Source organism: Rhincodon typus, chromosome 41 (assembly GCF_021869965.1).
Source record: "Rhincodon typus isolate 14 chromosome 41, sRhiTyp1.1, whole genome shotgun sequence".
Taxonomy (NCBI): Eukaryota; Metazoa; Chordata; class Chondrichthyes; order Orectolobiformes; family Rhincodontidae; genus Rhincodon; species Rhincodon typus.
Window position 1 is genome coordinate 6,465,545 of NC_063372.1, and position 27,396 is coordinate 6,492,940.

At 42.7% G+C, this 27,396-nt stretch overlaps 1 protein-coding gene across 3 annotated transcripts in view; it reads right to left on the bottom strand.

The window, feature by feature from the left end:
• Positions 1–1,483: 1,483 nt before the first annotated feature.
• LOC109921714 (tensin-1-like) overlaps positions 1,484–27,396 on the bottom strand; it is an 84,675-nt gene continuing 58,762 nt past the window's right edge. For 2 of the 3 annotated variants that reach the window (XM_048618937.1, XM_048618936.1), the window contains exons 14-23: positions 20,951–21,756; positions 20,047–20,133; positions 16,269–16,400; positions 15,179–15,271; positions 14,308–14,385; positions 12,136–12,213; positions 10,938–11,106; positions 9,616–9,684; positions 8,619–8,648; positions 1,484–7,920 (exon numbers count right to left, since the gene is read on the bottom strand). In XM_048618937.1, the coding sequence (XP_048474894.1) occupies positions 7,779–7,920; positions 8,619–8,648; positions 9,616–9,684; positions 10,938–11,106; positions 12,136–12,213; positions 14,308–14,385; positions 15,179–15,271; positions 16,269–16,400; positions 20,047–20,133; positions 20,951–21,756 (1,684 nt within the window). In that variant the 3' untranslated portion in view covers positions 1,484–7,778. The remainder of the gene's footprint in view (positions 7,921–8,618; positions 8,649–9,615; positions 9,685–10,937; positions 11,107–12,135; positions 12,214–14,307; positions 14,386–15,178; positions 15,272–16,268; positions 16,401–20,046; positions 20,134–20,950; positions 21,757–27,396) is intronic. The other variant, XM_048618938.1, reaches the window with a different exon arrangement.

Genomic DNA, 27,396 nt, shown 5'->3' on the forward strand with positions numbered 1-27,396 from the left:
CTCAGAAATTTCAAGAATCTACACTGGTTTAGAATTTAGTTGATAGTGGACTCACTCTCCAGGCATAAACCAGATGTGTTCTGCAGTGGAAATGCCCTACCGCACTAAAATATCTTCCATTTCAGTATTAAAACCCCAGGTTTCAAATAAGCTTTAGGAACTTTGCAAAAGCAAATAGAAGGCCTGAAGCCTGTTTGAGGTGCCCCTTACCGAGTCATGTCTTTATAGGGACTACTGGTGGTGTCCACTGGAAAGGTAGGTTTAAACAATCATACTTACCCGAGTGTGGAGCTGGAAGGAGCAAAGATGTTTCCAGAGCGGCTGCTTTGAATACTCAGGCATAATCCACCTGGATGTGGGTTTTCTCTTTTATGAGGTTAACTGGAGTTTGTCCAAAACCTCCTTTCTTTCCACCTAAACCTTTGCAATAACCATCTTGACCTCTTGTACTGTTACCAGTTCCCCTTTGACAACCTTTTCAGTGAAAAGAGGCACAAGATTTGTTCATTATCCCAACTGAAAAGCAAAAAAGTGCAGATGCCGAAAATGAGAGCTAAATGGTGGAAATCCTCAGCAGGTCTGACAACCTCTGTGGAGAAAGGAAAACAGAGATAACATTTCAGATCAATGATCTTTCAGCAGATCCATCATCGAACCTGAAATGATAACACTCTTTCTCTTTCCACAGAGGCTGCCTGATCTGCTGAGCATTTCCAACATTTTGTTCATTATTCCAGCTCTTTACAGTCTCTCGTTTATTTTACTTGTCCTTTCGTGACCTTGTCTTGTCTTAACTCCATTTGTATTTATCTGCCTGTAGACTACTAATTCTTTCTGTTTGATGATTTAATTTCCCCCCATAAGTCTTTCCTAGTATCCATTTAACTCTTAAATTAATCTCTTTTTGTGACCCTCTGCTTTACTGTTTATGTACTTTGCAGGCATCCTTTTTTGTTAGATTCAGTTTTATCCTGTTTAATTATCCATCGTATCTCAAAATTGTCCAGTTTGTTTTAAATTTTTTAGTGGAATATATTTCTCCTATCCTTCCTCAATTTTTCCTTTCAATATTCTCCCCTATTGTGCTATCTTTTTGCCTGTTGATATTTTTCTCCAGTTTATCTTCCTTGAGCTCCATTCCCATTCCCTTATTGTGGCTTTTCTCCAATCTATTACTGTGATCTATGTACTGTCTATCTCCCAATCGAATCTTATTACATTGTGACCGCTATTGCCCAGATGTTCCTCCTGCCTCATTTTCCCTGTCTGCTCTGCATTATTTCCCTTTATTTATGACATCCAGCAATATTTCCTCCATTCTTTCATAATGCTCCTGTGAAATACCTGTGGATGTTTTTGTAGCAGTTAAGGCGCTCTAAAACAAGTTGTTGTTGTCAGAAAAGACTTCCTTGTCTGTGTGGCTCAGTAGAGAGTCTTGTGTCAAGAAACTGTTTCAGTTAAAGCAAATGAGCACCTTTGGAAATAATTTCTAGCAACTGCTGTTTTATTAACAAATTAAATTCTGTTACACATTGCAGCACAAGATTATTATAAACTCTGAATTGGCACAGGAAATGTTTAGAACAAATTCCAACAGTGTCACACATCTTCCAGCAGGATGTACTGTTGTGACAGTTTTATCACTGCTGATACTACGAAGCAGAAATCTTCTCTTAAGAATTCAATCACGCACTTTTAAACATGATGCTGTCACTTTAGGAATGAGAGGTAAAAACTTGGGAATAAATGGTCACTTCAGTATCAAACTACAACCCCCCCCCCCGCCTCCCGTGACCCAACCACCATTTCTCATGGCAACATTGACAGGCTAGCTGACAGTGAAACAATGAATGTGACCCCTGTTACCCGGTATCAGTTGGAGAACTCATCGACTGAGGGGTGCTGGGGCCTATGGTGTCTGCCCAGACTGAATTCCCTGAGCATAGGGTGGAAAATTAAAATCTTGGGCTATGTGTGGCTCGACCCAACCTGACCATTCCACCAACCAGCTTCAGGGCTTGTGAACAAGGCCCCCTCAGAGTCCAATTCAAAGAGCAAAAACACGATGTGATTTTTCATTTCTTTAGAGATTTGGTATACTTGGAGAGAAGATACAAACACATGGTAAACACACAAAAGAATACACGAAGCTTTGTTTAGCTGGCATTGGATTGATAAAACACTAAAATACAAAAGTAAATAACAGCATAAGTATAATATATTATACGTTCTTGACTAAAGCTTTTTCCATAAATTCTCCATTATCAGGTAAAATAAATGTCTGAGCTATACAAATAAAACTATAGACTTTGATTAAAATATGTAATATACATCAAGCTGTTTAAATCTATACTTTCTTGGCTACCTTGTCCAATGTGTTGATCAGCCTCTGAGATTTAGCACGGCTCCCCTAACACAACGCAGGGGCAGTCATGCAGCTTGGAAAGCACTGGCCGCACCCTTTGGGAGAATTGCTGTTTTTTTTCTCTGAGCCCTGTACAATTGTCCAGAAGAGATAGGAACCTTGGCAGCGATTGGCAAAGCAGCTCTAGGATCCCAGTGGCTATGCACCAGTTTCTTCTGCCTGTCTTTGAAATCAAATTGTCTGCACACCATCAATTCAGAGTGCTGTACTTTCTTTCTCATGCCAAGCATTCTACCACAAGCTCCATCCCTACCAACTTGCATCTCTCCCTCGATATATACAATCGATATGTTAGAGAGGTACAACGAGGACATTCCAACTTCAGTGACATAGTGAAGCCTTAACCAGTGAAGGCTCCAATGAGCCACTCTTTCAGTAATCAATTGCACCCACTGAGTGTCTGTCCCTTCCTCACTTCAACCAGACTGTTGCTTCCCCCCCACCTCCCGAGATGTTTTGTTTGCTTCACCTTGTGTACATTATAAATCATATTCCTTAATTCACCCAACCTTCATTAATAACAAAAACACAGAATGCTGGAGAAACTCCTCTGGGTCACTGGACTCGAAATGTTAACTCCTTTTTTCTCTCCACCGGCTAGACCCGCCGAGTTTCTGCAGCATTCTCTGTTTTTGTTTCAGGTTTCCAGCAGCTGCAATTCTTTGTGTTTACTTCATCAACAACGTTTCTATTCACCCTATCCTCCTCCCTCCAGGCGAAACTATGGAAAGCGCCATGTCTACTGATAATCTTGGATAGAGACCTGTATGTTGAATCTTCTGGGAGTTTGAATATATCATTAGATATAAAGATTACAACCCATTTAGCAGAGACACATTGAAATTTTGGGACTGACTTTATCATTGCAATAGAGATTTCTGTGATTAATACTTTTGTCTATATCTGACCAAGAACATAAAGTTTTCTTTACTGAACCAAATGCTCCTGATCTCTTTTAACTTGAGATGGAACCAAAACGCATTAGTTTAAATATCTTGTTCTCAGTCACAACTATGGCTACTTTGGGCAATATGGCTGGGAGAGTGATTTACTGATGACTGACTCAAAGGCGAAGGGTCATTGCAGTTTCTATATCACTACATTGACTTCAGCTTAGTTACACCTCCAGTCAGTCCCTTGCTCTTCCTCCTTCCCCACATCCCCTTGTGAAATACACTTAAAAGATATTTTACCAGTATAATTTGATTAATCTGACATAACTCGATGTCAAAGGTTGTCTGGTTAATGCTGCTGAGAAGCCTGTGTCTTGCCCATGGCTTCACGACACAACAGAACATGAATTCAGATTCCTCACAGCAACCCCAATAGAAATGCCATTCACAGTTATAAAACTTCAAAACTACCGTGTTTGCAAATGGCATCTGACTATACGTCCAAATAAATTTACATAGTTAATAAAATAAGCACAGCAACAACTATCACACTAACTCACTATCTGTCAGGCAGTATAACTCCACTTTGAGATTTCATAATATTCCATTTTGTCACCAAATTCATATACATATATTACACACATACTCATACAATATATTATATATTGACCACTAACTGAGAGCTTTCTGAGTCCTGTTCAATGCTACAACCTTACAACACTTCACATGACCATTGTAAAGGCAACTGAGCACTCAAAGCATTTTTGCAGGATATCTCAATTGGTCCAAATGATTCACTGCAATCTTATTCACCAAGGCTAATTCATACCCCCTCCAGATTCATTTGCTTGGCTCTGAGGAGGGGAACTGGGTGGCACATAGGAACTTCTGCATGAGAAAAGATCAGGTCCCATCTCCTCACTTTCTAACATCCTTGTAGTTCCAAGATCCAATGATAAGGGAGTAAGTGGTAGGCCCATTGAACTGGCCAAATAGAATCAATGTGAAATCACTTAGGGCTAGACAATGTTTTTCTCTCTATCTCTCCTCTTGGGATATAGATGCTGCTGTATTGGCCATCCCCAACTGCCCTTGAACTGCATGGTTTGCTTGACTCCAGTCACCTCATCACTGTGGGTCTGGACTCATACAATGGCCAGACTGGGTAAGGATGGCAGATTTCCTTTCCTGAATGACATTAGTGAGTCAATTAGATGTTCACATCAATCTGCTAGTTTTGTGATTATTATGAATGACTAGCATTTTATTACAGATTTCATTTTTACTAATGTATTGAAATTAAATGCTCCCTAGCTGCTCTGGCAGGAAATAGAACTTTTGTTTGCAAAGCATTAGGTCAGACCTGTGGATTACTGGTCCAATGGCATTACTACTACGCTACCAGCCCCTTGAATGCAACACTTAGTGGGGTACAGCCCCATAGCATAAAACTAGCCACTACCTGGAGAATCTAGGTTAAGTATCTGATATGGGATATGGGAAGTTGGTAGACAACTTGCAGCAATGGTCATAGTTGTAAGCATGCAACACATGCCAATATTCCATTGACTGTCAGTCTGCTGATGTGTCACACTGATTCACCGTGGGACATCAAAATAAGCTAACCAACCAGATGGCAGATGAAACAACCAAAAAAAAAGTGAAATACATGATTCCAACAAAACACCATCCAGTGAAGCCACAGTGCACAGGGATATACTTCTCAAGGAATATAGGATATTATAGACCCCAGACTTGGGAATGCTGTCACGGAACTTCAGTGCAAAAATACTTGAGACAGAATTTTTAGGCATCATTTAGATCAACACAGGATGGGCAGGGCCCTAAAATACATTCAGTGAATGGATCATTCAAATATTTTGTTTCAATCTTTGCATATTTAAGGTTCTGAGTGTGATTAATTTGTACTGTGCTCAAGAATTCAGAATGTGACTAGCGTAACCTGATAAAGGGAATAATTTTGACTATATAAATACAGAAAATACAGGAAATCCTCAGTGATCAGGAAACATCTGTGGAGATAGAAACAGCTACAGTTCCAGTCAATAATACTTTATCTGAATTGGGACATGTATAGCAAAGAAAGAACTTTGCTTATTGTCCAAAAGTCTTTAACTTGTTGTTATGAAAATAAAAAAAAACTTGCCAGTAATAATTATGCTTTTGAAAAACATGCAGAAGATTGCTCAGCTGCTGGGCATGTCAAGGAGCCAAACTAGCATCTCTTCTTTAGTGGGGAACTGGACGAGGGAGCAGAACAGGAGCAAGGAGTTGGATCGTAATGTTTTGCTATGGGGAACTAATTGAAACCCCTGAATAACCAACTGTCTTACATGTGGCAAATCTTCTGAAAATGAAGACATGCTACAGGTGTGGGGGGGACAGGCAACTTCGCTTCTTCAGACTCTTAAAGGTTTGGGTTGGCATCAGAACATCAGTGAATCTGGTTAGTCTAGAACAAGCCAGTGAATAAGTATAAGAGATAAGTGCATCTACAGTTGCAAAAGAGGGTGCATTCAGAAATGAGAATGTCACCCTTGCTCTAAGGTTAAGTTGGAAGGCATGATAACATGTCCAGTTACAAGCCTCGATTACATGGATTTTTGCTTTGGTGAACTGAGTTTAAGTATCTAGATTTCAAGAAGGACCCTGAAAACCAATTTGAAAACATTAATTCCTATAGATAAGGTGCTGGCTACTCCTGAAGAAGGGTCCCGACCCGAAACGTCAACTTTCCTGCTCCTCTGATGCTGCCTGGCCTGCTGTGCTCCTCCAGCTCCACACTGTGTTATCTCAGACTCCAGCATCTGTAGTTCTTGCTATCTCTGGCTACTCCATTATGCTTGCCAAGACTACTGTTCTATTGAAGGCAACTGGACACAAACAATATCAGATCCAGTTATAGACTTCCAATGGCCCAGAACACCTGCTATTCTCACAAACCAAGTCAAGATGTTGGACAATTTTCTTACTTTCAATTCTCGGGACAGTAAATCCCATATGATACAGCACCAAAGGAGACAATTCAGTCCATTGTAATCAGTGTTGGCAAAATACAGTCAATTCAGAGATAGGTCTAATTAACTTCTGTGTAAAAATGTCATTTGCTTTCTGTTTTCTGCCATTACATGTTGCATTATGGTGCAAAGATATATGGAGGAGAAATATTTGATTGTTTCCTATGCTGCTATTTCCCGTTCTGATTTGCTATCTTGCCTGCAGTCTGGATGGTAGTGACTTTACACTGGAATAATGTTCCACACTGGGGAGGTGCTACACCTTACCTGTCTAGTGTCCATTTGTCATGGGTGTATTCCAGGCAGCAAATGTTCACACACCATTCAGCTCTATCTGCTGCCCTCCTCACCTAACCCCTGAGGTGAACTCAGCACACAGGCCTCATCCTGGGTCCGTCTGAGTTTAGTATCCCACAAACTCATTGAGCCCTGCTGGTTAAGTGCACCCTTTAGTTTGTAGAAATCTGTATCAATGCGTTTGTTAAGAAAAACATCCAGGAATTGGCTTTGATCCGACTGAAGTGTTACAGTGTTGGACTAATTCAATTAAATGAATTTCAGGAGTTGGCCTGTCCAATGGTTCTCACTAAGGAATGCCATGTCTGTTACCTTTGACTGTTGCATCAGGTATGTTGCACTGAATTATCATCAGTTTCACTCTCTCTTCCTGGCATCTTTCCTTGAGTGATCTCACTGTTAGACCAGTGTGGGGCTGATAATGATATCTCACTGAGAGGACTCTTTATGCTGTAAACTGGGGGCCTGTTAATGTACACTTGGAAAACAATACCAATGATCTGCCAGGACAGGATTTAGTATCTTTTTGGGTCTGCTGTATCTATAATATTGTATTCTTGATTTCACAAACCTGAATCTATTGATGCCAAATGAGAGTCGCCCACTATCCTTTAATCGCCTGAGAATACCCTTTCTCACTGTCAGCTCCTATCTCCATTTCCCACACTTTATAATGTTCAGAGGCTGCATCAGTCAGTGACCAAGCTTCTGCACTATAACAAGGACTTAAAAAAATCCCCATCAAACCATAGCATTACTGCCATTCAAAGCAGGCAACATACCTTGTGGTGACTTGTCATTATTCCCAAAGGCTTGATGGTTTCTGAGGGAAAACAAGATTGCAATGAAGTCAAGCCCTTCTTACAGCTGTCCCTTCCTGACCCGAGAGCAATCAACTCTCAACTGATATTAATGGAATCTCCTGTCATTGGAATATTTAGATAGATGCTATTGCAAGGTCTGGCTGAACTGAAACAGAGAAAGATATTTTCTTTTGTGCTTTTAAAAATGTTTTGATTTGAAGGAAGTTCATTTCTTTTATTTCTGATCACAGTGGTGAGACAGAAGTAGCCATCCATCTTCCTTTACCAGTTCGTTCTCTTGACTCCTCTTTGAATCGAGGCTTCATCTCTTCTGGGGCCCCAGCATGACTTTGGTGATGAAATTCACAATGGCTGATGCAGGCTGTTCTGGGTCGAGTTCAGCAAAAAGATGGCAGACATTATCTGATGTGCTGCCCTGCTTCTTTGCCACAAAACCAAACATTCTGGAAGAGAGAGAAAAGAAATCAAGAGAAGGGCTAGAAACCATGGCCAGTTTGGATGTCAGGATGGATGGGAAAGATTTCCATTCCAGAAACATTCCTTAAGAAACTCCTTTAGGAGCTTAAGTAGTCATTAATTGGCAGCAAGCAGATTTCCTGTTCCCTCCCTCTACAAGCCCTTTCAAAATTTACAACTGTCCCAGCAGCACTGGGATTCTGAGACGATGTGCATGTGCCGATTTTCTGATGCCACGTGCATCCAACCCTTTGAAAATCCAATCCAACGTTTCTTAAAGTTCTTTTTTAACTGATGAGAAGGGATATGTTTCACGATCTACATCCTGCATAAAAGTTCAGGGCTGGAAATCTCATCTTACAGAAGACATTGAGGGCACAACACTGATGAGACTTTAGTCTGTACGGTAACACAAGACAGCTTTGTGAAAATTGTTAGCATCAAAAATAATTTTGCAGTTTACATGGTTTGAACAGATTTCAGCTGAACATCAGTACATGGACTTCCTATACTGATGCTTCAAAGCTGGTTTTTGGTAATGCAGGGAAATGGCTTCGGGTAATTGGCCCTCAGCTGTGTTGCCATGGGAATTTAGTCAGTTTCTGCATTATATTTCCCTTCCTCCCAGTGCTGAACACATGGACCCAGTCTCTGAGCTCTCCTGTGTACTTTCCGAATCACTTACTTTGATGTTGTACCATCTGCGTTGGTCCACCTGGAAAAGAAGAGATGCAATGTGGTAGGGTGTGAACGAGAACAAAGGCAGCTACAGCACTGAAGGATTTAGGTTAGAGATGTGGAACATTTTCTAATTTTAATTTCAAAAAAAGAGATTGTGAGCACTACTGTGTAAATTGTTTTAATATTATAGCACCAGGTATTTAAAAAGTCCAATATCTAGCAGTATAACATCTTTGTACTCTATGGTTAAATTCGGCATCAAATACAGAATTCTGATCCTACAATCCCCTACACAGATGTCAAACTGTTCATATAGAGCGGGTTAATGTTTAACTGGTGATAAAGGCTGCAGTGGAAAAATATTGTGTTCATTCCTAAATTTTCCATCAGATTAATCCTTATACAGTGCTTTTCGTTGAGTTTTCTCTCAAGCAGCTCCATGTCACAGCACTCTGTGCTCTACAGGCTGTTACCAGGAAGCTACACAGAGCCAGAAACCAACTCCCCTCTTTGGTCGTCTGAAGCTTATCTTCCTGTCCAAACAGCTGTTGATGATCGAGTATTGCAAACTTGCACATGCCAATGTGAGTCAATGTTGGGTACTCCCTTTCAGTATAGGGCCTACAGCAAAAAGCTGCTCCTAATTTGGCACAAATTGGCATTCACGCTCAGAGGAGCTAAAGGAGGTCTGGTGTAGGAAGTAGTTGGAAATGTCATGATGTTGCAAGTTTTCTGAGGTCGAGCACGGAAAGCTTTCCTTTGCATTTCGTTGGGTTATAGATGACCAGCTGGGAATGCTGGATGGAACAATGGATATCGTTCTCCAGTCCCAATACCCCTCACCCTATGAGCACAAAGTTGAAAAGGAATGGATGATTGATAATTATACACCAACATCAGAGAACAAACCCTGCAACATTTAGCCACACATAGTCTCTAAGGCAGTAATACCCAGATCAGCATGAAAACAGCTCACGTTGCCCTAACTAGGGTCAACATACCTTCGATCGCGTGGATCTAGATTACAGAACGTAACTGTGTTGACTGGATAGTGGCGTCTGAAAAAAATCCTGTTGAGCACAAAAGAAGCAAATATGTTTAGAAATGGAAATGGAAAGAAGTCTAGTTTTATCAACAAAGAGAACAAATGGATACGGCCCACAAAACTGGCCCGACAACTGCAGCAATGGCCTGTGTTTAAGTTTCACATTCTCTGTCTCGAGTAACTTGTACTCCTGATCAATTTTTAAAGCTATTTCACCTTGGAGAGTGACAGATTTTTGTCAACTCAGCAACTATCCCCAAAATCTCACTTGTTTTGTGATTCACAGAAGATTTGGTCACGTACCTCCATTAGATGACTTGCGGAGGGAGATAATGGGCTGGATATTACTTGTCCTCGGCTGGGTATGCTTTTGGTGGGAAGGCAAGTAAAATAGGGCAGGTGCCCAGTCACCACCTTACCTCCACTGACCCTTAACTCCACTCCATAAAATGGAGGGCAGGCAGGTGACAAAATCGACAGCCCATCTGCCATAGGTAAATAAATAATTAAGGGTTAATTGAGCTTGTTCTAATCCCACACCAAAAATGGCTGATGCAGACATTTGGATAGGAATGCGCAGGTGGATTTTAACCATCTATTTGGGAAGCTCCTGAGCTCTGGCATTGCCTGAAGAAATGGAGTTGTCAACCAATCAGATGCAGTTGGTTCTGATATAACGCGATAGTTCCATGCTTGTGCGATCTTGTATTATAAGGAAATCGCGCAATAGCCACACCATTTAAACTAATGGGGCCAGAATTGCGTTATAGCCAATACAAGAAGAGAAAGTTCGCAGTCTACAAATAGCGGTCGGTCTAAATTCTTCAATCGTGTTAAAGCTGATTCATGTTTGAAGAAATGCATTATATCAGAACCGACTGTACGCTAGTAGCTCTCAAGGGCAGGATGTCCCATGCAGTGTCTGATGTTAGCAATGTAAGAACAAGAGGAGGCATTTAGCCCCTCCTCAAGCCCCTAAGATATCTGAGCTCCTTTAATTTTGGCTTCTTGAACAGCCCCAATTTTAACTGCTCCACCTCTGGTTTTCAGAAGCTAAGATCTCAAGCTCTGGTATTCCCTCCCTGCTTCTCTAACTTTCATTTTCCTCCTTTAAGACGGTCCTTAAAGCCGACCTCTCCACTTCTCCTGATATCTCCTCATGTGGCTCAAAGTCATATAATGCTCCTACAAAGCACCTTGGGGATGTTTTATTATACTAAAGATGCTATATAAAAAAAAGTTGTTGTTATAATTTGAGTAACATTAATGTGGGCTTACTTTCGTTGGCTGTCTGTTAAGGTGATGCCCTGGACTGAAACTTTGAAGTGTACCACGGTAGCAGTAGGCCGAGGCTTCATGGCAAAAGTCTGCATGGTTGCTTTGGCGACTGCTTGTGGCCCCGTCAAGGATTCTGTCTCCACCGAATTGATATACAGCACATTGCAAGCTGAAAGCCAGAAGAAATATTGGATCAGACAGCACAGTGCACCAGCCCAGCTCAAATCCAGATTAAAACAAACTATTCAATGCAGACCAGCATATTGTAATAATGCTTTTACTAGGTATTAATAGCTGTTTCCTAAATTAATGCAACTATTTTAATTAAGTAATCTATTTATGATAGCTCAGTAATTCTATTGAACAAATCTAAGAGAATCCCTATCCACTAATATAAAATTATATAGACCATAAAAAGGCCAATCAGCCCATTGTGTCTGTGCTGGCTCTTTGGAAGAACTCCAACTCGTCCTGATCCCCTGCTCTTTCCCCACAGTCTCTCACATTACCCTGCTCTAGAAATCCAGTTTCGTTCGCAAAACAGAACTTTCTTCATCTCCTCATCATATTGTTATTGGTGTGAATATTTTGAAGGAAATCCAATGCAGACCATTATTAGGGCCAGTGCAAAATTGGGCCCAATTTTAACTCGGCCTAAGTAAATAGCTTTGAGTGAGATCAAACTAGGTCCATTGCTCCCACTCTTTATTCAGCCAAACAGAACTGCAGGCACATTTTTGTCCGCCAGAAACTTGCTGGTCTTCCAGTTGTTGAGGACTAGGTACTGCAGACTGGCATATTCCAAGGTTCAGGACTACTCGCTGAGGGATACACTAAAGCGTGAGGCAGCTACCACAAAGCTTCGGTGAGGCAAGGCCACTGTCTAAGGCCCTCCTCCAAGTGCCCACTGAGGGTCAGGATCCCACGTAACACTCCCTGAGCTATAAGCAGCAGGGCACATTTGGCACAACATGTATGGTATAAATATACCTTCTAATTGTAAATGTAGTGAAGTACTTTAGAGTATTACACACTGTCTTGAAGGAAACTGAACTATAGTGCACTTTACGTCACGTCAAATTTCATAGGTCAGGTATTACACCTTTAGAAATTTTGAGTAAGGGACAGTTTTTAATAAACAGCAGCACAGCAGTGAGCAGGTACTAACATGCAGTGCCACTGACGCTGGAATCCTCACCTGCTCCCTGTTTAAGCAACTCTGCAGCAGTACTGGTGTTGCCAGGGACAATATTATCCTGGGTTTCATCCATGGGATCTGGAAGGGAAACGCACAGCAAATTATTGTCAGTTAAATCCTCCATCAGCAGCCCCAACAGTTTGTAAAAGTCGACTCACTAAAAAATGGCAGGCACATAGCAATGTTTTTATTGAATTAGTCTCGAGTTTTCATGGCTATTAGCCACTCAGATTTTTAAAAATACATATTCCTGAGATGTGAGCCAACATTTATTGCCCATCCCTAATTACCCTTGAGGAGGTGACAGTGAGCTGCCTACTTGAACCACCGCAGTCTGTATGGTGTAGACACACACAGTGCTTTCTTCTTTTGCAGTTTGGTACAACTGAGTGGCTTGCTAGGCCATTTCAGAGGGCAGTTAAGAATCAACCACATTGCTGTGGGTCTGGAGTCACAAGTAGGCCAGACCAGGTAAGGATGGCAGATTTCCTTCCCTGAAGGATATTAGTGAGCCAGATGGAATTTTATAACAATTGAGTATTTTCACCATCTTTAATCATTCCAGATTTAAAGTCTGCTCAGCTGCCACGGTGGGAATTGAAATTGTGTCTCTGAACCAGGCCTCTGGATCACTGAGCTAATCATGTTATCACTATGCTACTGTTCCGGTAACCAGAGATGAGCTACACATTCAGACCTGGATGCTCTGCTCTGCAGGACTAACTACTGGTCCCAATAACAGGAAGATGCAAAAGCAGCAAGATCCGATGTGATGCCTCCAACAGTTGGATGACTTGTTATGTTTAGCTTGACAGCTGAAGAATGGAGAACGACAAAAAATGACGTCAGGTAGCCATGAACACAGGAGGGCAGCACTGAGGCCAGGGCAGCTTTAAGAGCAAACAAAGTAAACTTGAAATGATAAAGGATGGAGAGCTGGTTCTCTTGATTTATCGGAGAAGAACAGAGCTGAGGGTTAGTTCATGAGCTATTGTGTAGATATTCTGTTTATTGCCAAGGATGAGGTATTTGTGCAAGGGGATTTAACAATTGTACTGCTAAAATTTGTGCTTTGCTCCAGTTTAAGGTGGTGCCCCCAGATGGTCCTGGAACAGTGCCTAATAACAGTAAGCGTCTTCAGGACGGAAGAAAAGTTAAAAGTAAACCCAGGTCAGAAACCATGGCAAGTGCTATCCAGCAGAGGGAGCAACTGCACCGTGAATCAACATGCGAACTCAGTCCCTATTCCAACAGTGGAAAATCCCCAGAATTTAAGATTAAACATGTGAAACGTTTGTACGACAAATGTTTTAAAAAATGATCACAGATTATTTATAATTTGGTTCTGATGGTAAGAGTTTGTACCACAATTACTTCATTAAAAATAAAAAAACATTAGAGGAGTTCACAGACTGAGGTTAGATAAACATATTAGAAAGCAAACCACAATTCTTACCACAAGCATTAAATATTCCAATATACCATTCCCAGTCAATCATTCTATTGGAAAGGGACTGAATTCTGGCAAAACTGCGACATGGAAAACCCATCTCAAATTTCCTTTGCTCCATTGCTCATCCAGGCCAGGAAATAAAAGGCAGGAGTAGGCTATTCAGCCCCTCGAGCCTGCCCAACCATTCATTAAGATCATGGTTGATCCTTGACCTCAGATCTACTCTCCCATCTGTCCCCACCAAACCCAGCAGCCCCCCAACCAATCCCTTGGTTCCCTCAGTGTCCAAATGTCTGTGGATTCCACATGACTCTGACTTAAGAAATTTCTCCCATTTGAATCCATACCTTGCTATGAAATTATCTCTCATTTTCTAAACTCCAGAGAATACTGGCCAATTCTTTCCTCATTGGGAATTCTCTCACAACCCAAGAGAGCAATTCTTCCCACTTCACGCATTCTGAGGCTGCACCAGACTTTCTGGATTCAGACGGAAAACTCTGCCCCGTTCCATGAAGCCACTGCTTCATCCCTTCCTCACAAGAGGTCACGGTGGTACGTGTGATCTTTAACCTGTGACTCGAAAACACTCATGGCTGATTCTCCCCAAGTATTCTGTAAGCATTTAATTTTACCTTGCCCTGACCCCCCCTGCCCTCCTCCCATTTCCAATACTTTACTGGAAGACTGCTGTCTTTTTGGTTCAGGAGGCATGTTACCTTTGTTTGGAATCTTCAGCTTGTAGGGCAGGGAGATAGGTGTGATGGAGTGCTGATAAACCAGGGCCGATAGGCTACCTGCATCCAACACAAACACAAAAGCCAGTTAGTTTTCAACTCCAAGAATCACTCTGCAAAAGCATCTGAAGGCCTACTTTTCTAACAAAAAACCCTTGCATTTATATAGCAACTTAATATACCATCAAAACATTCCAAAGACCTGCACTGGGGGTTGTAAATATCAGAAAGTCTCAGGTCACTCCAGTAGAAAATTCAGGAGAGACATCTTTACCCACAGAGTGCTGAAGTTGTGACCACAGGAAGTGGTTGAGACAAATAATATAGATGCCTTTAAGGGAGAAGGGTGATAAAACACCAAGGAGGAAGGATTAGAAAGATAAGGTGAGATGGAGAGAAGATGGGAGGAGACTTGTGTGGAGCAGAAACACCAGCACAAAACTGATGGGCTGAATGGTCTCATTGTATGCTTTTCTGTGTAATACAATACCCTGTGATCTGTAATAAACCATTTGGTTATGTCAGCAACTGAAGGCATGACCACCAATGGTGCAGTGACTAAAGTCAGCAATGCTCAAGAGGTTGGAAGTGAAGGAGCACGCCGATCTGAGGCTGCTGAAATGGGAGACATTTCTGAGCAGTCTGACTTTGTTTTACCATGTGGTGTTTTAGTAAGTGAGCGGTTGTTTGTTTTTTAAAAACATAACGCACGAATTCTTTCCATGACATGGTGTGGCTCCTATTCATCGCTCCTAGTTATTGAAGCTGTGGACAGTGAATAGATCCAGCACACTGAGCCTTTCAAAGTTGCTCTCCCTGACAGCATCCAACATCTTAAAGGGAGAAAACCTACCAAAGTGAGGCTCATTCTGGCAACCCTTGATCTTCACTCCTTTCGGGCCTGTCTCGATGAGGAAATGCCTGACCAGCAGCTCATTGGGATCACCTGCAAGGACAATTTGCAGACGTTAGCACACCACTGTGCCAGAAAAAAGATCTGCATGATGCCCATCTTAGTCCATCCAAGCCCAGCCTTCTCCAGATCCCAATATTCCCCAACTCGCGAGGCTCTAGACACCCAAAATGAGCTGCTTTGTATATTCCAGTAACCAGAGCAGGCAGTGGGTCACAGCAAGACTGGCCAGAACAACAACCCCTCGACTAAAAGCAAAATCCAGCGGATGCTGGAAATCTTAAATAAACCTAGAGAACGCTGGAGAGACTCAGCAAGTCTGGTAGCTTCTGTGACGAGACAAACAGAGTGAATGTTTTGAGTCCAGTATGACTGTTCAGAATCTCTCGAGTCTGCCCAGTGACAAGATTCTAATTCCAACTGCAAGTGAACAGCCTCAGGCCAGCAAAATGACTCATCTCCTTCTTTGCATTGATCTGTGACCCAGGAGTCAGATTGAGTTTTCCACATTTACTTCCCCACCTGATAAGTGGTCTCATCTCACCCGACCCCACCTCCTCCATCCTGAAGCCACCTCAATTCTATTGACCTCGCTTGCAGGTTGGTGGGTGAAGGTGCCTGCAGTTAGAGTGAGAGGGGCAAGACTGGACAGAGGGAGGTCAACAGCCCAGTGACGCCATCCTGGTTCTCTGTCCTGCAAACCCGTCTGTCCCTCTTTTGGAAATTATTCATCATCTCCACTTCCATCACCCTTGTACATTCAGTTGCTGGCACATTCTTCATTAAAACAACGAAGCAGGGAATAGATTTTGCAGACCTGTCCACAACTTTGCTGAGGAAGCGATGGGAGAGTGGGGAGGGGTGCGGGGGAAAAGTAGGGGGGCGCGAGGGCAGTTGCGGGTGGGGGTTCTGTTAACATCGATATGGAGCCACATAATGGGATCAATACTGCAACTACCCACTGCACACTGGGACAGAACTGCAGTCAAACATTCACCGTCAAACACAGAGCCGGATATCTGCAACATACCTTTAGTGCTGTGTGAGCTGAGGTTAGCTGGAGGTGTCACTACTTTGAGGGCAAGGCCATAAGCTCCCTGGAAAGAATTGCTGTCTCGAATGAGAAAGGAGCCTGGCTCACGATCTTTCAGGAGGGCGATTGCTGTGAGTGAAAGAGATTAGATAACAGGATTTTACAATTCTGAATCACTGCCGCGGTTGGCCTGCATGGAGTGATTTACTCAGATCAGAAAAACAGGTAGTCACAAAGCTTCCTCCCCCCCAACTCCAATCCACTCTTTCAAGACTATCCAGAACAAAAGAACAGGAGGAGGTCAGCCAGGCCCTTTAGCCTGTTTTGCCATTCAGGAAGGTCTGTGGCCTAATTCCATACACTCACCTTTTCCCCATATCCTTTTGTACCTTTGGTAACAGAATGTACTAATCTTAGATATAGCATTTACCATTTATTGAGCATTAATTGCCATTTGTGAAATAAAGTTTCAAATTTTTATTACCCTCTGTGCACAGACATGTCTCCTAATTTCATTCCTGAAAGATCTGGCTCCAATGTTTGAAAACATGGTCCTTTACTGGACTATAAGACCATAATATATAGGAGCAGAAATAGGCTGTTCAGCCCATCAAATCTGCTCCACCATTCAATTATAGCTGATATGTTTCTCAACCCCATTCTCCTGCCTTCTCCTTGTAACCCTTGATCCCCTTACTAATCAAGAACCTACCTCTCTGTCTTAAATACACTTAACGACTTGGCAGCAATGAGTTCCACAGCACCACCACTCTCTGGCTGAAGAAATTCCTCCTCATCTCATCTCGTCCCTTCACTCTGAGGCTGTGCCTCTCACTTACTAGTGGAAACAACTTCTCCATATCCACTCTATCCAAGCCTCTCAATATTCTTAAAATTTCAATGAGATCCCTCCCTCATCCTTCTAAACTCCATCGACTACAGACCCAGAGTCCTCAAACGTTCCTCATCTGATGAGCCCTTTATCCCCAGGATCATTCTTCTAAACTTCCTCTGGACCCCCTCCAACACCTGCATATCCTTCCTTAGGTATGGGGCCCAAAACTGCCTGCAAGATTCCAAATGAGGTCTAACTACATGCTTTTCCAGCCTCAGCAGCACATCCCAGCTCTTGTATTCTAGCCCTCTTGAAATGAATGCTAACATTGCATTTGCCTTCCTAACTGTCAAATGAATCTGCATGTTAACTTTAAGAGAATCCTGAACCAGGACTCCTAAGTCCCTTTGTCCTTCAGATTTCCAAAGCATTTCCCCATTTAGAAAATAGTTAACAGTTTTTTAAAATCACGTTAATATAGTCGGAAAATCGCACCCAAAGGAATGTAAAATTAACAGGCTAAGAATGTGTTTACTAGCATCACCAAGTGTAATTTATAGCCTAAAGATACTTAATGGCTTACACATCAAAAATATGTTACATACCCCATGCAAATATCAAAATCCATATGTGAAGAACATTGTAATTATTGTAAATAAACAATGCACAAAATCTCTAAATCTTAAATGAAAACAAAATACTGTGGATGCTGGATATCTGAAACAAACTCATAGAATGTGGAGAGGTCGGTGTTGGACTGGGGTGGACAAAGTCGGAAGTCACACGTCACCAGGTCAGACTTCACCTGACAAAGGAGCAGCGCTCCAAAAGCTTGTGATTTCAAATAAACCTGTTGGCCTATAACCTGGTGTCGTGTGACTTCTGACTTGGTCCGCAAAGAATGTGACAGGGGAGATATGGTGTAGTGGTAACAATATTAGTCTAGGAATCCAGAATTCAGGCTAATTAATGTTCTGGGGTGGCACAGTGGCTGGCACTGCTGCCTCACAGCACTAGGGACCTGGGATCAATCCCAGCCTTGGGCAACTCTCTGTGTGGAGTTTCACGTTTTCCCCGTGTCTGTGTGGGTTTCCTCCAGGTGCTCCAGTTTCCTCCCACAGTCCAAAGATATGCAGGCTAGATGGATTGGTCATCTTAAATTGCCCGTAGTGTCCAAGGATGTGCAAACTAGGTGAATTAGCCATGGGAAATGCAGGATCCCAAGGATAGGGTGTGTCTGGGTAGGATGCTCTTCAAAGAGTCTATGTGGACTCAATGGGCTGAATGGCCTACTTCCACACTCTAGGGATTCTATAATGCCGGAGAAACTCAGCAGGTCTGCAGCATCTGTGGAGAAACACAGTTTCAACTCTGGTATGACTTCTTCAGTGCCCATGGTTAAAAACACTGGCAAATAAACCTACAAGATACAAGTTATTTTAAAAGGAATATTGCATTGTTCTGAATAATTTGTAGTTGCAGTTTACTTCAATGGAGCTTCAGCAGTACTCATGGAATATTTCATACAAAATCCACTTTGTACCTTTGACAACGTGAATATTGATTTGTCAAATTCTTTTATTGCACATGTGACACAAAATCTTATTTTGAAAATAGTTATGAAAAAAAGGATAAGGGAAACTTTTTCTCTATCCACCCTGTTCCCCTTAGTGTCCCGCGTACTTGGATCAAATTATCTCTCGATCTTTGAATTTCCAGAGAATTCACTCTAAAATGTGTAATCGCTCCTCATTAATTTAACCCATGAGTACTAGTATCATTGCTGAAGGTGTTTTGGCACGATGCAACCAAAGGAAAATGATTTTTAAGGAAAACTAACTGGTTAAATAAATGCAATCAGGAAACACAGACGGGTAAGGAAGGCTGTGGTACGGTTTAGAGGCAAATTAACGATCGGGGAGCTTGCTACATATCACGGCCCCGCCCCTGGCAACCACCCTATTTCCAATCTGGTTAATGAGTTAAGGAACAACATGACTTAATCGTGTTGTTGTCTATGGCCCTGTGACCAGAATGCCTTGTTCCCTTCTCATGCAGGGGGACACATTAAATGGTCTGTTCCCACCAGGCTATTTTTGAAACAAGGACCCTAGTGTCACAACAACAGGAAGTTATGGCTGAAGTATGTTTAGAGCTGCCTGATGATCGAAGAGACTATATGAAGCTGCTCTGGTGTTTCAGCGGCTGCTTGCAAGCACAGATAAATGAAAAACTCAAAATGCTCTCCATGAAGAAGGAGGCTGAATCAAGAGACCCGGGATTGGCCTTCATTTACATTATTTGGCCGTTTTTTTTCCAGTATAAGCAACCCTCCCCAGTTTGAGGGGAATGTTCGGCTGCTTGCCTCACCAGGCGTAATCCTGAGATAAGCAAGGGGGAGGGGGTGACATGAAGGAGACTGACAAGGGCCCCAGAAATAAGAACTCCAGCTTTGTGGCTGAACAATTTTTGATGTTTTTGATGATTTTTCTTTTAAAAAAATTGTGCTGTTGGATGCCTCATTTACTAATTTAAGGGGCCTAACAACTGTTTTAATCTGTCGCCAGGGGCATCTGAAAAGTGGGTCCACCCAACAGACGTTTTGACATCTTTCAGGCATCTTTTGAGGGCAGTGAAATGGGCCCTTACTGTGCTTGCTTTATGCCCCTAGAATGCACACATTTTTACCTCAGCTGCACGATCGCTTCTGAACAGGAGACAGGATGAAAGAAAAGCTTCCAGTCTAACCCTCAGTGCCATTATGAGAGTAATTATGAGTAAACAGCAATCAGGGAAATTGGGCATATTGGTAATTTTAAAGCGCTTAGGGAAATACAGGTCGAGGTGGGGTGAGGAGGGGAAGGGTCCTTGGGTGAGTCTCCTCGTTACTGTCAACTCTACACCACAAACAACAGCTTTCATTCAGACATGGCAGTTCACCTTGGTCTCTGGAGATGTTCGGTTTATACCAAAACTTTGAGGTGTCCTGGACAAACTTGGCACTGATTTGGTTTTCCTGATGTCCATCTGCAGAGAACAAGGACAGCAAATAATTAAATAAAGTTTGCTCGCATTGGATTTTGCTCATGCTGAGAGGGACTGTCTTCAGGCCATCAAGAAGGAGGGAAGGTGACATCATGATGCGATGTGCAGAGTCAAAGGTCAGGGGTTTCCCATAATTTGCATGTTTTGGTGAGCTGGGTCTTCTCTGGTTTGAAAAATCAGTGACAAATGTCTAACGGAAAGATTCTGTGGCCCAGATGGAAGGGATTATTCCTCACCTTGAGAAAAATGCATTACAGCAGTCCCAAATTGAAGGAACGATGTTAGAAACTTCTACAAATCTCTGCTCGTCATCGAGGCAGGGATGGGGAGGGTGTCTGGCCTAGGACCCTTAGTAGACCTTGCGACTGCCAGTTCATTGCCCAGTGGATTTGGGGATCAATTTTTGGCTTCACCACTTGGGCAATGACCTGGTACAAAAGATTGCTTGCTCATGATAAAGCCCACCCAATTCTCAGCCCATTACCCAGTTCCGGGTCAAACAGGCTACAAAGGTTGCAAACAGGGAATTTACAGTCCAGAATTTCCAGATAGTTCTTTTTCTGGGTTGAAGGGCAATGGGTGGTAAATCAAGGCTGGGGGAAATCAGCAAGTTTAGATGGTTTATACAGTCCATTGCAATTCCAGTCCCAGTCAGCTGATGCCCAACTGCCAACAAAGTTCATGACCCTTGACCTTTTGGTTCTCCCAACCAATGGGAATGTTACTTGGGTAACCTATTTGAGGGAACCAAAGGGATACCAGAGTACCAATGCTGCTGCCACACAATATGATGGCTTACCTGTCAACGATGACATTGAGAAGTCCAAAGTAGTGGGTGAGAAGGTCACGTGGTGTGTAGCGTTTTCACTGGGAGCCTGATGAAGACCTCTTAACGTCGGAGAGAACGATCTTCCATTGCTCATTCCTTGGCTGGCAGACAGGCGTCGTTTCTCTGGCAATGGTGGCTGCTGGAGGCCCCCTGGACTGCCCGATTGGTAGGTGAACACTTCAGCAGGCGAGAAGGGAGTATAGTAGGGCATGGAAACTGGGAAGGCGGGAGTTGGAGGGGCTTGTGAATCCGGGCTCCCTTGGCAGGACTGAGGAGCAACCATATCTGGCAGTATCAACGGATGTTGCACTGAGGTGTTCATAATACACGGGACACTTAAGGCACTGTTCACTGGACATCTGATGAAGGGTGAACTCCCAGGCGTGTTGGCGACATAGTGGTCGGAGAAGCTCTCAACGGGATGACCCTTGAACACTGGGCTGCAGGTTGAGGAAGGTCCATTGGAGCTGTCTAGCCTTTTACTTTGGTTTACGTTTAACTGAGTATCGACGGTGAGTGCCTGGTGCAAGCTCCCAGGGGTAACTGGCACTGCACTGGTCTCCATGTCAGTCACCTGCTGGCTGCTTGGTGGTTGGTCTCCTGGACTTCCAGGGCTCTCATTTCTTTGACAACTGACAGACGAGCCACTTCTCCCTGACACAGGAGAGACAGGGGGTTGTAGGTGTGCTTCTGTTCCAGGTGGAGTTGTACCTTGTGGGTCGGGAACCATCGATGGTTGGACTGGTGTTGCACGTCCGCCCTCCAGTATCCCTATGCTGTTGATGGTTTCAGATATATAACAAACATGAAAAAATGTTTTTTTTTTAAAAAATCAATTTTTATTCATTCATGGGATATGGGTATCGCTGGCATTTATTGCCCTTGAGAAAGCAACGATGAGCCACCTTCTTGAATACAACCAAATGGCTTGCTAGGGTTATTTCAGAGGGCAGTTAAGAGTCAACCACCTTGCTGTGGGTCTGGAGTCACATGTAGGCCAGACCAGGTGAGGATAGTAGGTTTCTTTCCCTGAAGGGCATTAGTGAATCAGATGGGTTTTTATGACAATCGATGATAGTTTCATTGTTGTTATTACTGAGACTGACTTTTCATTCCAGATTTATTTAATTAACTGAATTTAAATGCCCCAAATGCCTTGTGAAAGATTGCATCCCCAAGAGTGCAGCACTCCCTCCTTCCCAAACCACATCCACCACACTTGACCACATCTAGTAATTTCACTCATGATTTAACAGCTGCAGAATTTTACCCACCACAGACATTAAAATAGACTATTCTGAACCCTCACACTATTTCTCTTTCTCATTACATTACATCACATAGGCCAAACTGGAAGAAAACTGACAATAAGGATACACAAACACCAACTAGCCACCAAGAGACACGACCAATTCTTACCGGTCTCACTGCACACAGACAAAGAAGGATACGAATTTGACTGGGACAACACATCCATAATCGCACAAGCCAAAGACAGATATGCCAGGGAATTCCTGGAGGCCTGGCATTCCAACCAGAACTCCATCAACAAACACATTGAACTGAACCCGATATAAATAACAAACGGGACAGAACACCGACGCTTCACCGGAGGCGCACTGACGATGTTACCTAGCAGGGTGACGAAATGTCAGCAACCAAACACACTGGCTCGGACAGCAAGTCTACAACCTCATCCACAACCCAAGCTACAAATCTTCTCAAAAAGTTTAAGTTTTGGATTCCCCTAACTTGGGGAAAAGACCTTAGCTATTCACCATGCCCGTCATGATTTTGTAAACCTCTATAAGGTCGTCCCTCAGCCTCCTATGCTCCAGGGAAAATAGCCCCAGCCTATTCAGCCTCTCCCTATAGCTCAAAGTATCCAACCCCAGCAACATCCTTGTAAATCTTTTCTGAACTCTTTCAAGTTTCACAACATCTCTCCTATAGCAGGGAGACCGGAACTGAATGCAGTATTCCAAATGTTTGATGTGCTGTTTTTGTAGTTATAACAGCTTTCTCATACTAGCATTCTATTTTTGTACCAACAGAACACTACACGAAATACAGGGATGCAGGAACAGGAAGAGGCCGTTCAGTGTATATTCCATCATCCAATTAGATCATGTATCAAAATTTGTATCGAAAACTACATTCACCAACAAGGAAAAATATCAATTTGAGTTTGAAACTTTCAATTATCTTCGGCATCCACAGCATTTTTCTGGGCTTGGGGGAGAAGTTTCAGATTTCCACTCCCCTTTGTGTGAAGAAATGCTTCCTGACATCACCCCTAAACAGTGTAGCTCTCACTTTAAGGTTATGACTCCTTATTCTGAACACACTCCCCTCCATCCCAGGGGAATTTTTTTTCTATATTTACCCTATCAAATCCTTTAATCATCTTAAATTAGATCACTTCTTTATCTTCTGTACGCCAAGGAATAAGTTTAATGATTCAATCCAGGCCACACAGGAGAGAGCGTCTGAGTCTCGGATCATGTGGATACATTACAGATCAATGGTTATGATATTATGATGGCAGATGAGGGTTTTAGTGGTTCATCTCTGCAAGATGTTGTATGTTCTGGACAGGCCAATCACATCCGTTCATTTGCATCATCCCAATCTTCTGTGAGCTGTCAGTCTTCTGGGAAATGTAAAGGGCATTGAAGCAAAGGAGTACACAGTGTGCGTGACTAGGAACCAAGCTACACAGAGAGGTGTCAGGTCCAATCAGGCTCTCTGTTATTAGCTGTCTTCAAAGTGAGTCAGTGGTGAAGATACAACAACTAAAAGTAGAGAAAGAGGGTGTGAGTGTGAACACATATGTGTCAGCCGTGTGTGTGTGTGTGTGTCTGTCTGTCTGTGCATTTGTAAGCATGTGTATATATGCGAATGCGTGTGCATGTGAGTTTGTGTGAGTGTATATATGTGAATGTTAATCACATCAGGACCCAATCAGAAGACATAGAGGCCGACGGGCAAAGTGGAAAAGGCAGAGAGAGAGAAAAACACATGAGCGTGCATGCACGCGCACGCACACACACACACACACACACAGTGAAGCAGAAACTGTTGTCTAATTTGAATGTATATAATATTTCTGTTATATTCAATGATTTATTTTACGTTGCAAGTTTTCAGCTAGGAATGCACAGTGCTGCACTTGTACAGTATTTCAACTTGTGCATTGTTTTTTCCAGGCAAAATATTTCTGAAGGAGCTCAACTCCAGTATTAACAATGATTCCAATGAGAACCTTTGATTCACTTAAAGTTGTGCTTACATTCCTAATAAACAAAACAACCTTAAGAGAGGACTACCTGCATATGTTTGTGAGAGTGTGTGTGAATATGTGAATATAGATAGAGTTCTGACTTTGCTGTGACTCAACTGAGATACAGGAGGGCTCCTGGTGCCTGTAAAACATCAGGAGGGATAGGGTGCCATGTGGAGAAGTACAAGTGGGTCAGGATCAAATTGCAGGATTATTTGGTTTTGTGAAATAAGCTGCAGTTAATGGTGTGAGTATGAGCTAGTTGTCATGAGCTGCCCAATTCCTACTGTCTGCAGCAGCTGTTCCAGTTTCTGGGAATTGCTGTTGTGCAAATGAAATGCAGATGCAGTGAGAAAAGGAAGCAGTTGAATATAACAACTTTCAATCTATTCTTGATGACGATCTGTCAGACTGAACTTGCAAGGTTCAGCTGTGTGTTAACTGACAGAATGTGACAACTCAGAAGCTCAGGATACCATTACATTCTTTATTTCATTCCAATAAGCCCCTGAAGCAGCCCAAATTTACAACAAAAAAACAATTCTGCTTTTGATTCGGTTTGATTTTTTCGATGATCTACTATAAAAGCTGTTGCAGTTGTGTTTGTGTTTCGAATTGTCAGTCAGCTTGATGTGTGCATGCTGACTAAATGCTCAGGTTTCAAAGAGATGAAAAATTCTCACCAAACCCACTTACAACAGGATTTAAAATGAAAAGGGTTTCCAGCCAAGCAGAGGCATCTTGTACTAAAATAAAACACTGCGGATTAAACTCGAAATAAAGACAGAAAATGATGGATAAACTCAGCAGATCAGGCAGCAGCTGTGGAGTGAAACTGACTTAACTTTTCAGATCCATGGCCCTTTATCAGAACTGGGAGAAGTCACAAGTTGTCCCAGGTTTTGAGCAAGTCAAAAGGAGGAAGGGTGGGAAGAAGAATAAATGGGAACGTCTGTGAGCAGTTGAAGGGCAGGAGAGGTTAAATAATAAAGGGTTTCATGCTGCAAGACCAAAGAGAGTGGGAATGAGACAACTAAAACTATGAAAGCTGTTTCCAGAGGTGTCAATACCAGGATAGTAGCTGTCCAAGTGCAAATTAAGGGAAATAAATGAGAAGAAAAAACAGGGAATAGAACACAAAATAGGGGACCTGTCCTCAGCCGCGTGTTTCTATTTGTGTGTGGGTTGGTGCGGATCATCACGTGAGGGCAGCAGCAACTCCTCCACAGTTCAATGGTCTGCCGACAACTCAAGCCAGGCAGACACTTGAATAACTTCTTAGAAAAGGCACAGACCAGTGGCTGGAATTGGGCTCCACTGGGAGTTTGCTCCTTCCAAGGGTGTGTGTGTGTTTGTGTGTGTGTGGGTGTGGGTGTGTGTGGGTGTGTGTGTGTGGGGCGGGGGGGAGTGCAGGGCAAAATTGATAGAGAATGGTATTTGATGAAGAGTAGGCTTTGAATGACATCTATCACTACACTGGCATCTATAAGACAATACGCACAACAGCTACACAGATACTCTCTAAGGCTTAGAAAGTGTACCTTTTCATTTAGAATTAGGAATTTTGATTTCCTTGCATTTAAATTCCTCTATAAAAATTTCCTCACCTCTTCGTGGCTCTGTAATCTCCTCCAGCCCCACACCATCTTTGATATGTGCATTCAATTAATTATGGCTTCTTGCACATCCCTTACTTCCATTGCTCCATCACTGGTGGCCATGTCTTGAACTGCCTGGGCCCTGCATTCTGGAATTCCCTTCCTAAACCCTTTGGCTTTTTTCTCTCTATCCTCCTTTAAGACACTCCTTAAAACCTACCTCTTCGACCAAGCTTTGCGATCTGTCCTAAGATCTCATTATGTGGCTCAGTGTCAAAGGTCACCCAATTATCATTTTTGTCAAGCACCTTTGAGAAATTTTATTATAGCAGGTGTGTATAAATTGCATAGTCTTTTTGGTGTTGCTCAGCAGATAAATTCAGCAGACTATTTATCGCCCTGATGTTGCTGATTCGACCAGTAAGAATGGGGTGCTTCGTGCACCATTGTCAGGGCCTTGTTTCTCGAGGGACATTGTGTTGTACTGATATTGTCTCCATAGGAACCCAGCAACATGGGTGGAGATGACTTTCAGATGAGCTGTGAGGAAGCAGGATGAAATGAGTGTACTGGGCCCCACACTATCGCTCATGTAATAAGCAGTTGACGTATTCAGGGCAATGAAGGTGATTTATGACTGAGAGTCAGACATCCACATAAATGTATAAAGTCAGCCTCCAGAATGGCTGCCTGTATGCCAAAATCTGCCTTCTTAGTGTGCTCTCAGGGCAACGCTTCCATCTTCCACATGTGTGATCCATTCTCTGCTCAACAGATGGAAGGTAAGTGGAAGCCACCTCCCTAATCAAGTTCATCCCACTCAAGTCACATCACCTTTCCCTTTTTATCCCTGAAAATTCCATGCCTTTGGTATCTCTTAGAGTAGAACGAAGGATACCCAGGCTAGGACAGTATTAACTCAGGAAATGACCAGTGGATCCTTTCTTCCTTTCAAAGTAATGAAAAACACAGTCTAACCTGAAGAGTTAACTCTGTTTCCCACTCCGCAGAGGCTGCCAGACCTGCTGAGAATTTCCAGCATTCTTGGTTTTCATTTCAGATTTCCAGATCCATTGTATTTCCTTTTGCATTAATGCTTGTACCGTGCTGTTCCAACTGGGCAAGTAACCCACTTACTTTTATGGACCAACAAGTCTGTGAGAATGGGGTAGGGGCAGGGGCACTGTGGGGAATGCTGCACAAAGAGGTTAAGCAAGTATCCATCGATACCACAATTAACCATTTCCAGGCGATGAGAACAACAAGGGCACCAAAAGGCTGTCATGGGACCACGGAAATGGAATTATTAGCGAGTTATTGCCACAGATTTGTCACGTCTCACCTTTAACAGGACGTATATTTTTCATAGTGAGGAATAAAATGCAATAATAGAGGTGTTCAAAATCATGAGGTGTCTGGCCAGAAGCAATTGGGAGAAACTTGTTCCCATTGGTAGAAGGATTGTGAACCGGAAGACCCAGATTTAAGGTGATTTAAGAAGCAACATCAACATGAGGAAAAAAAAACATTTACAC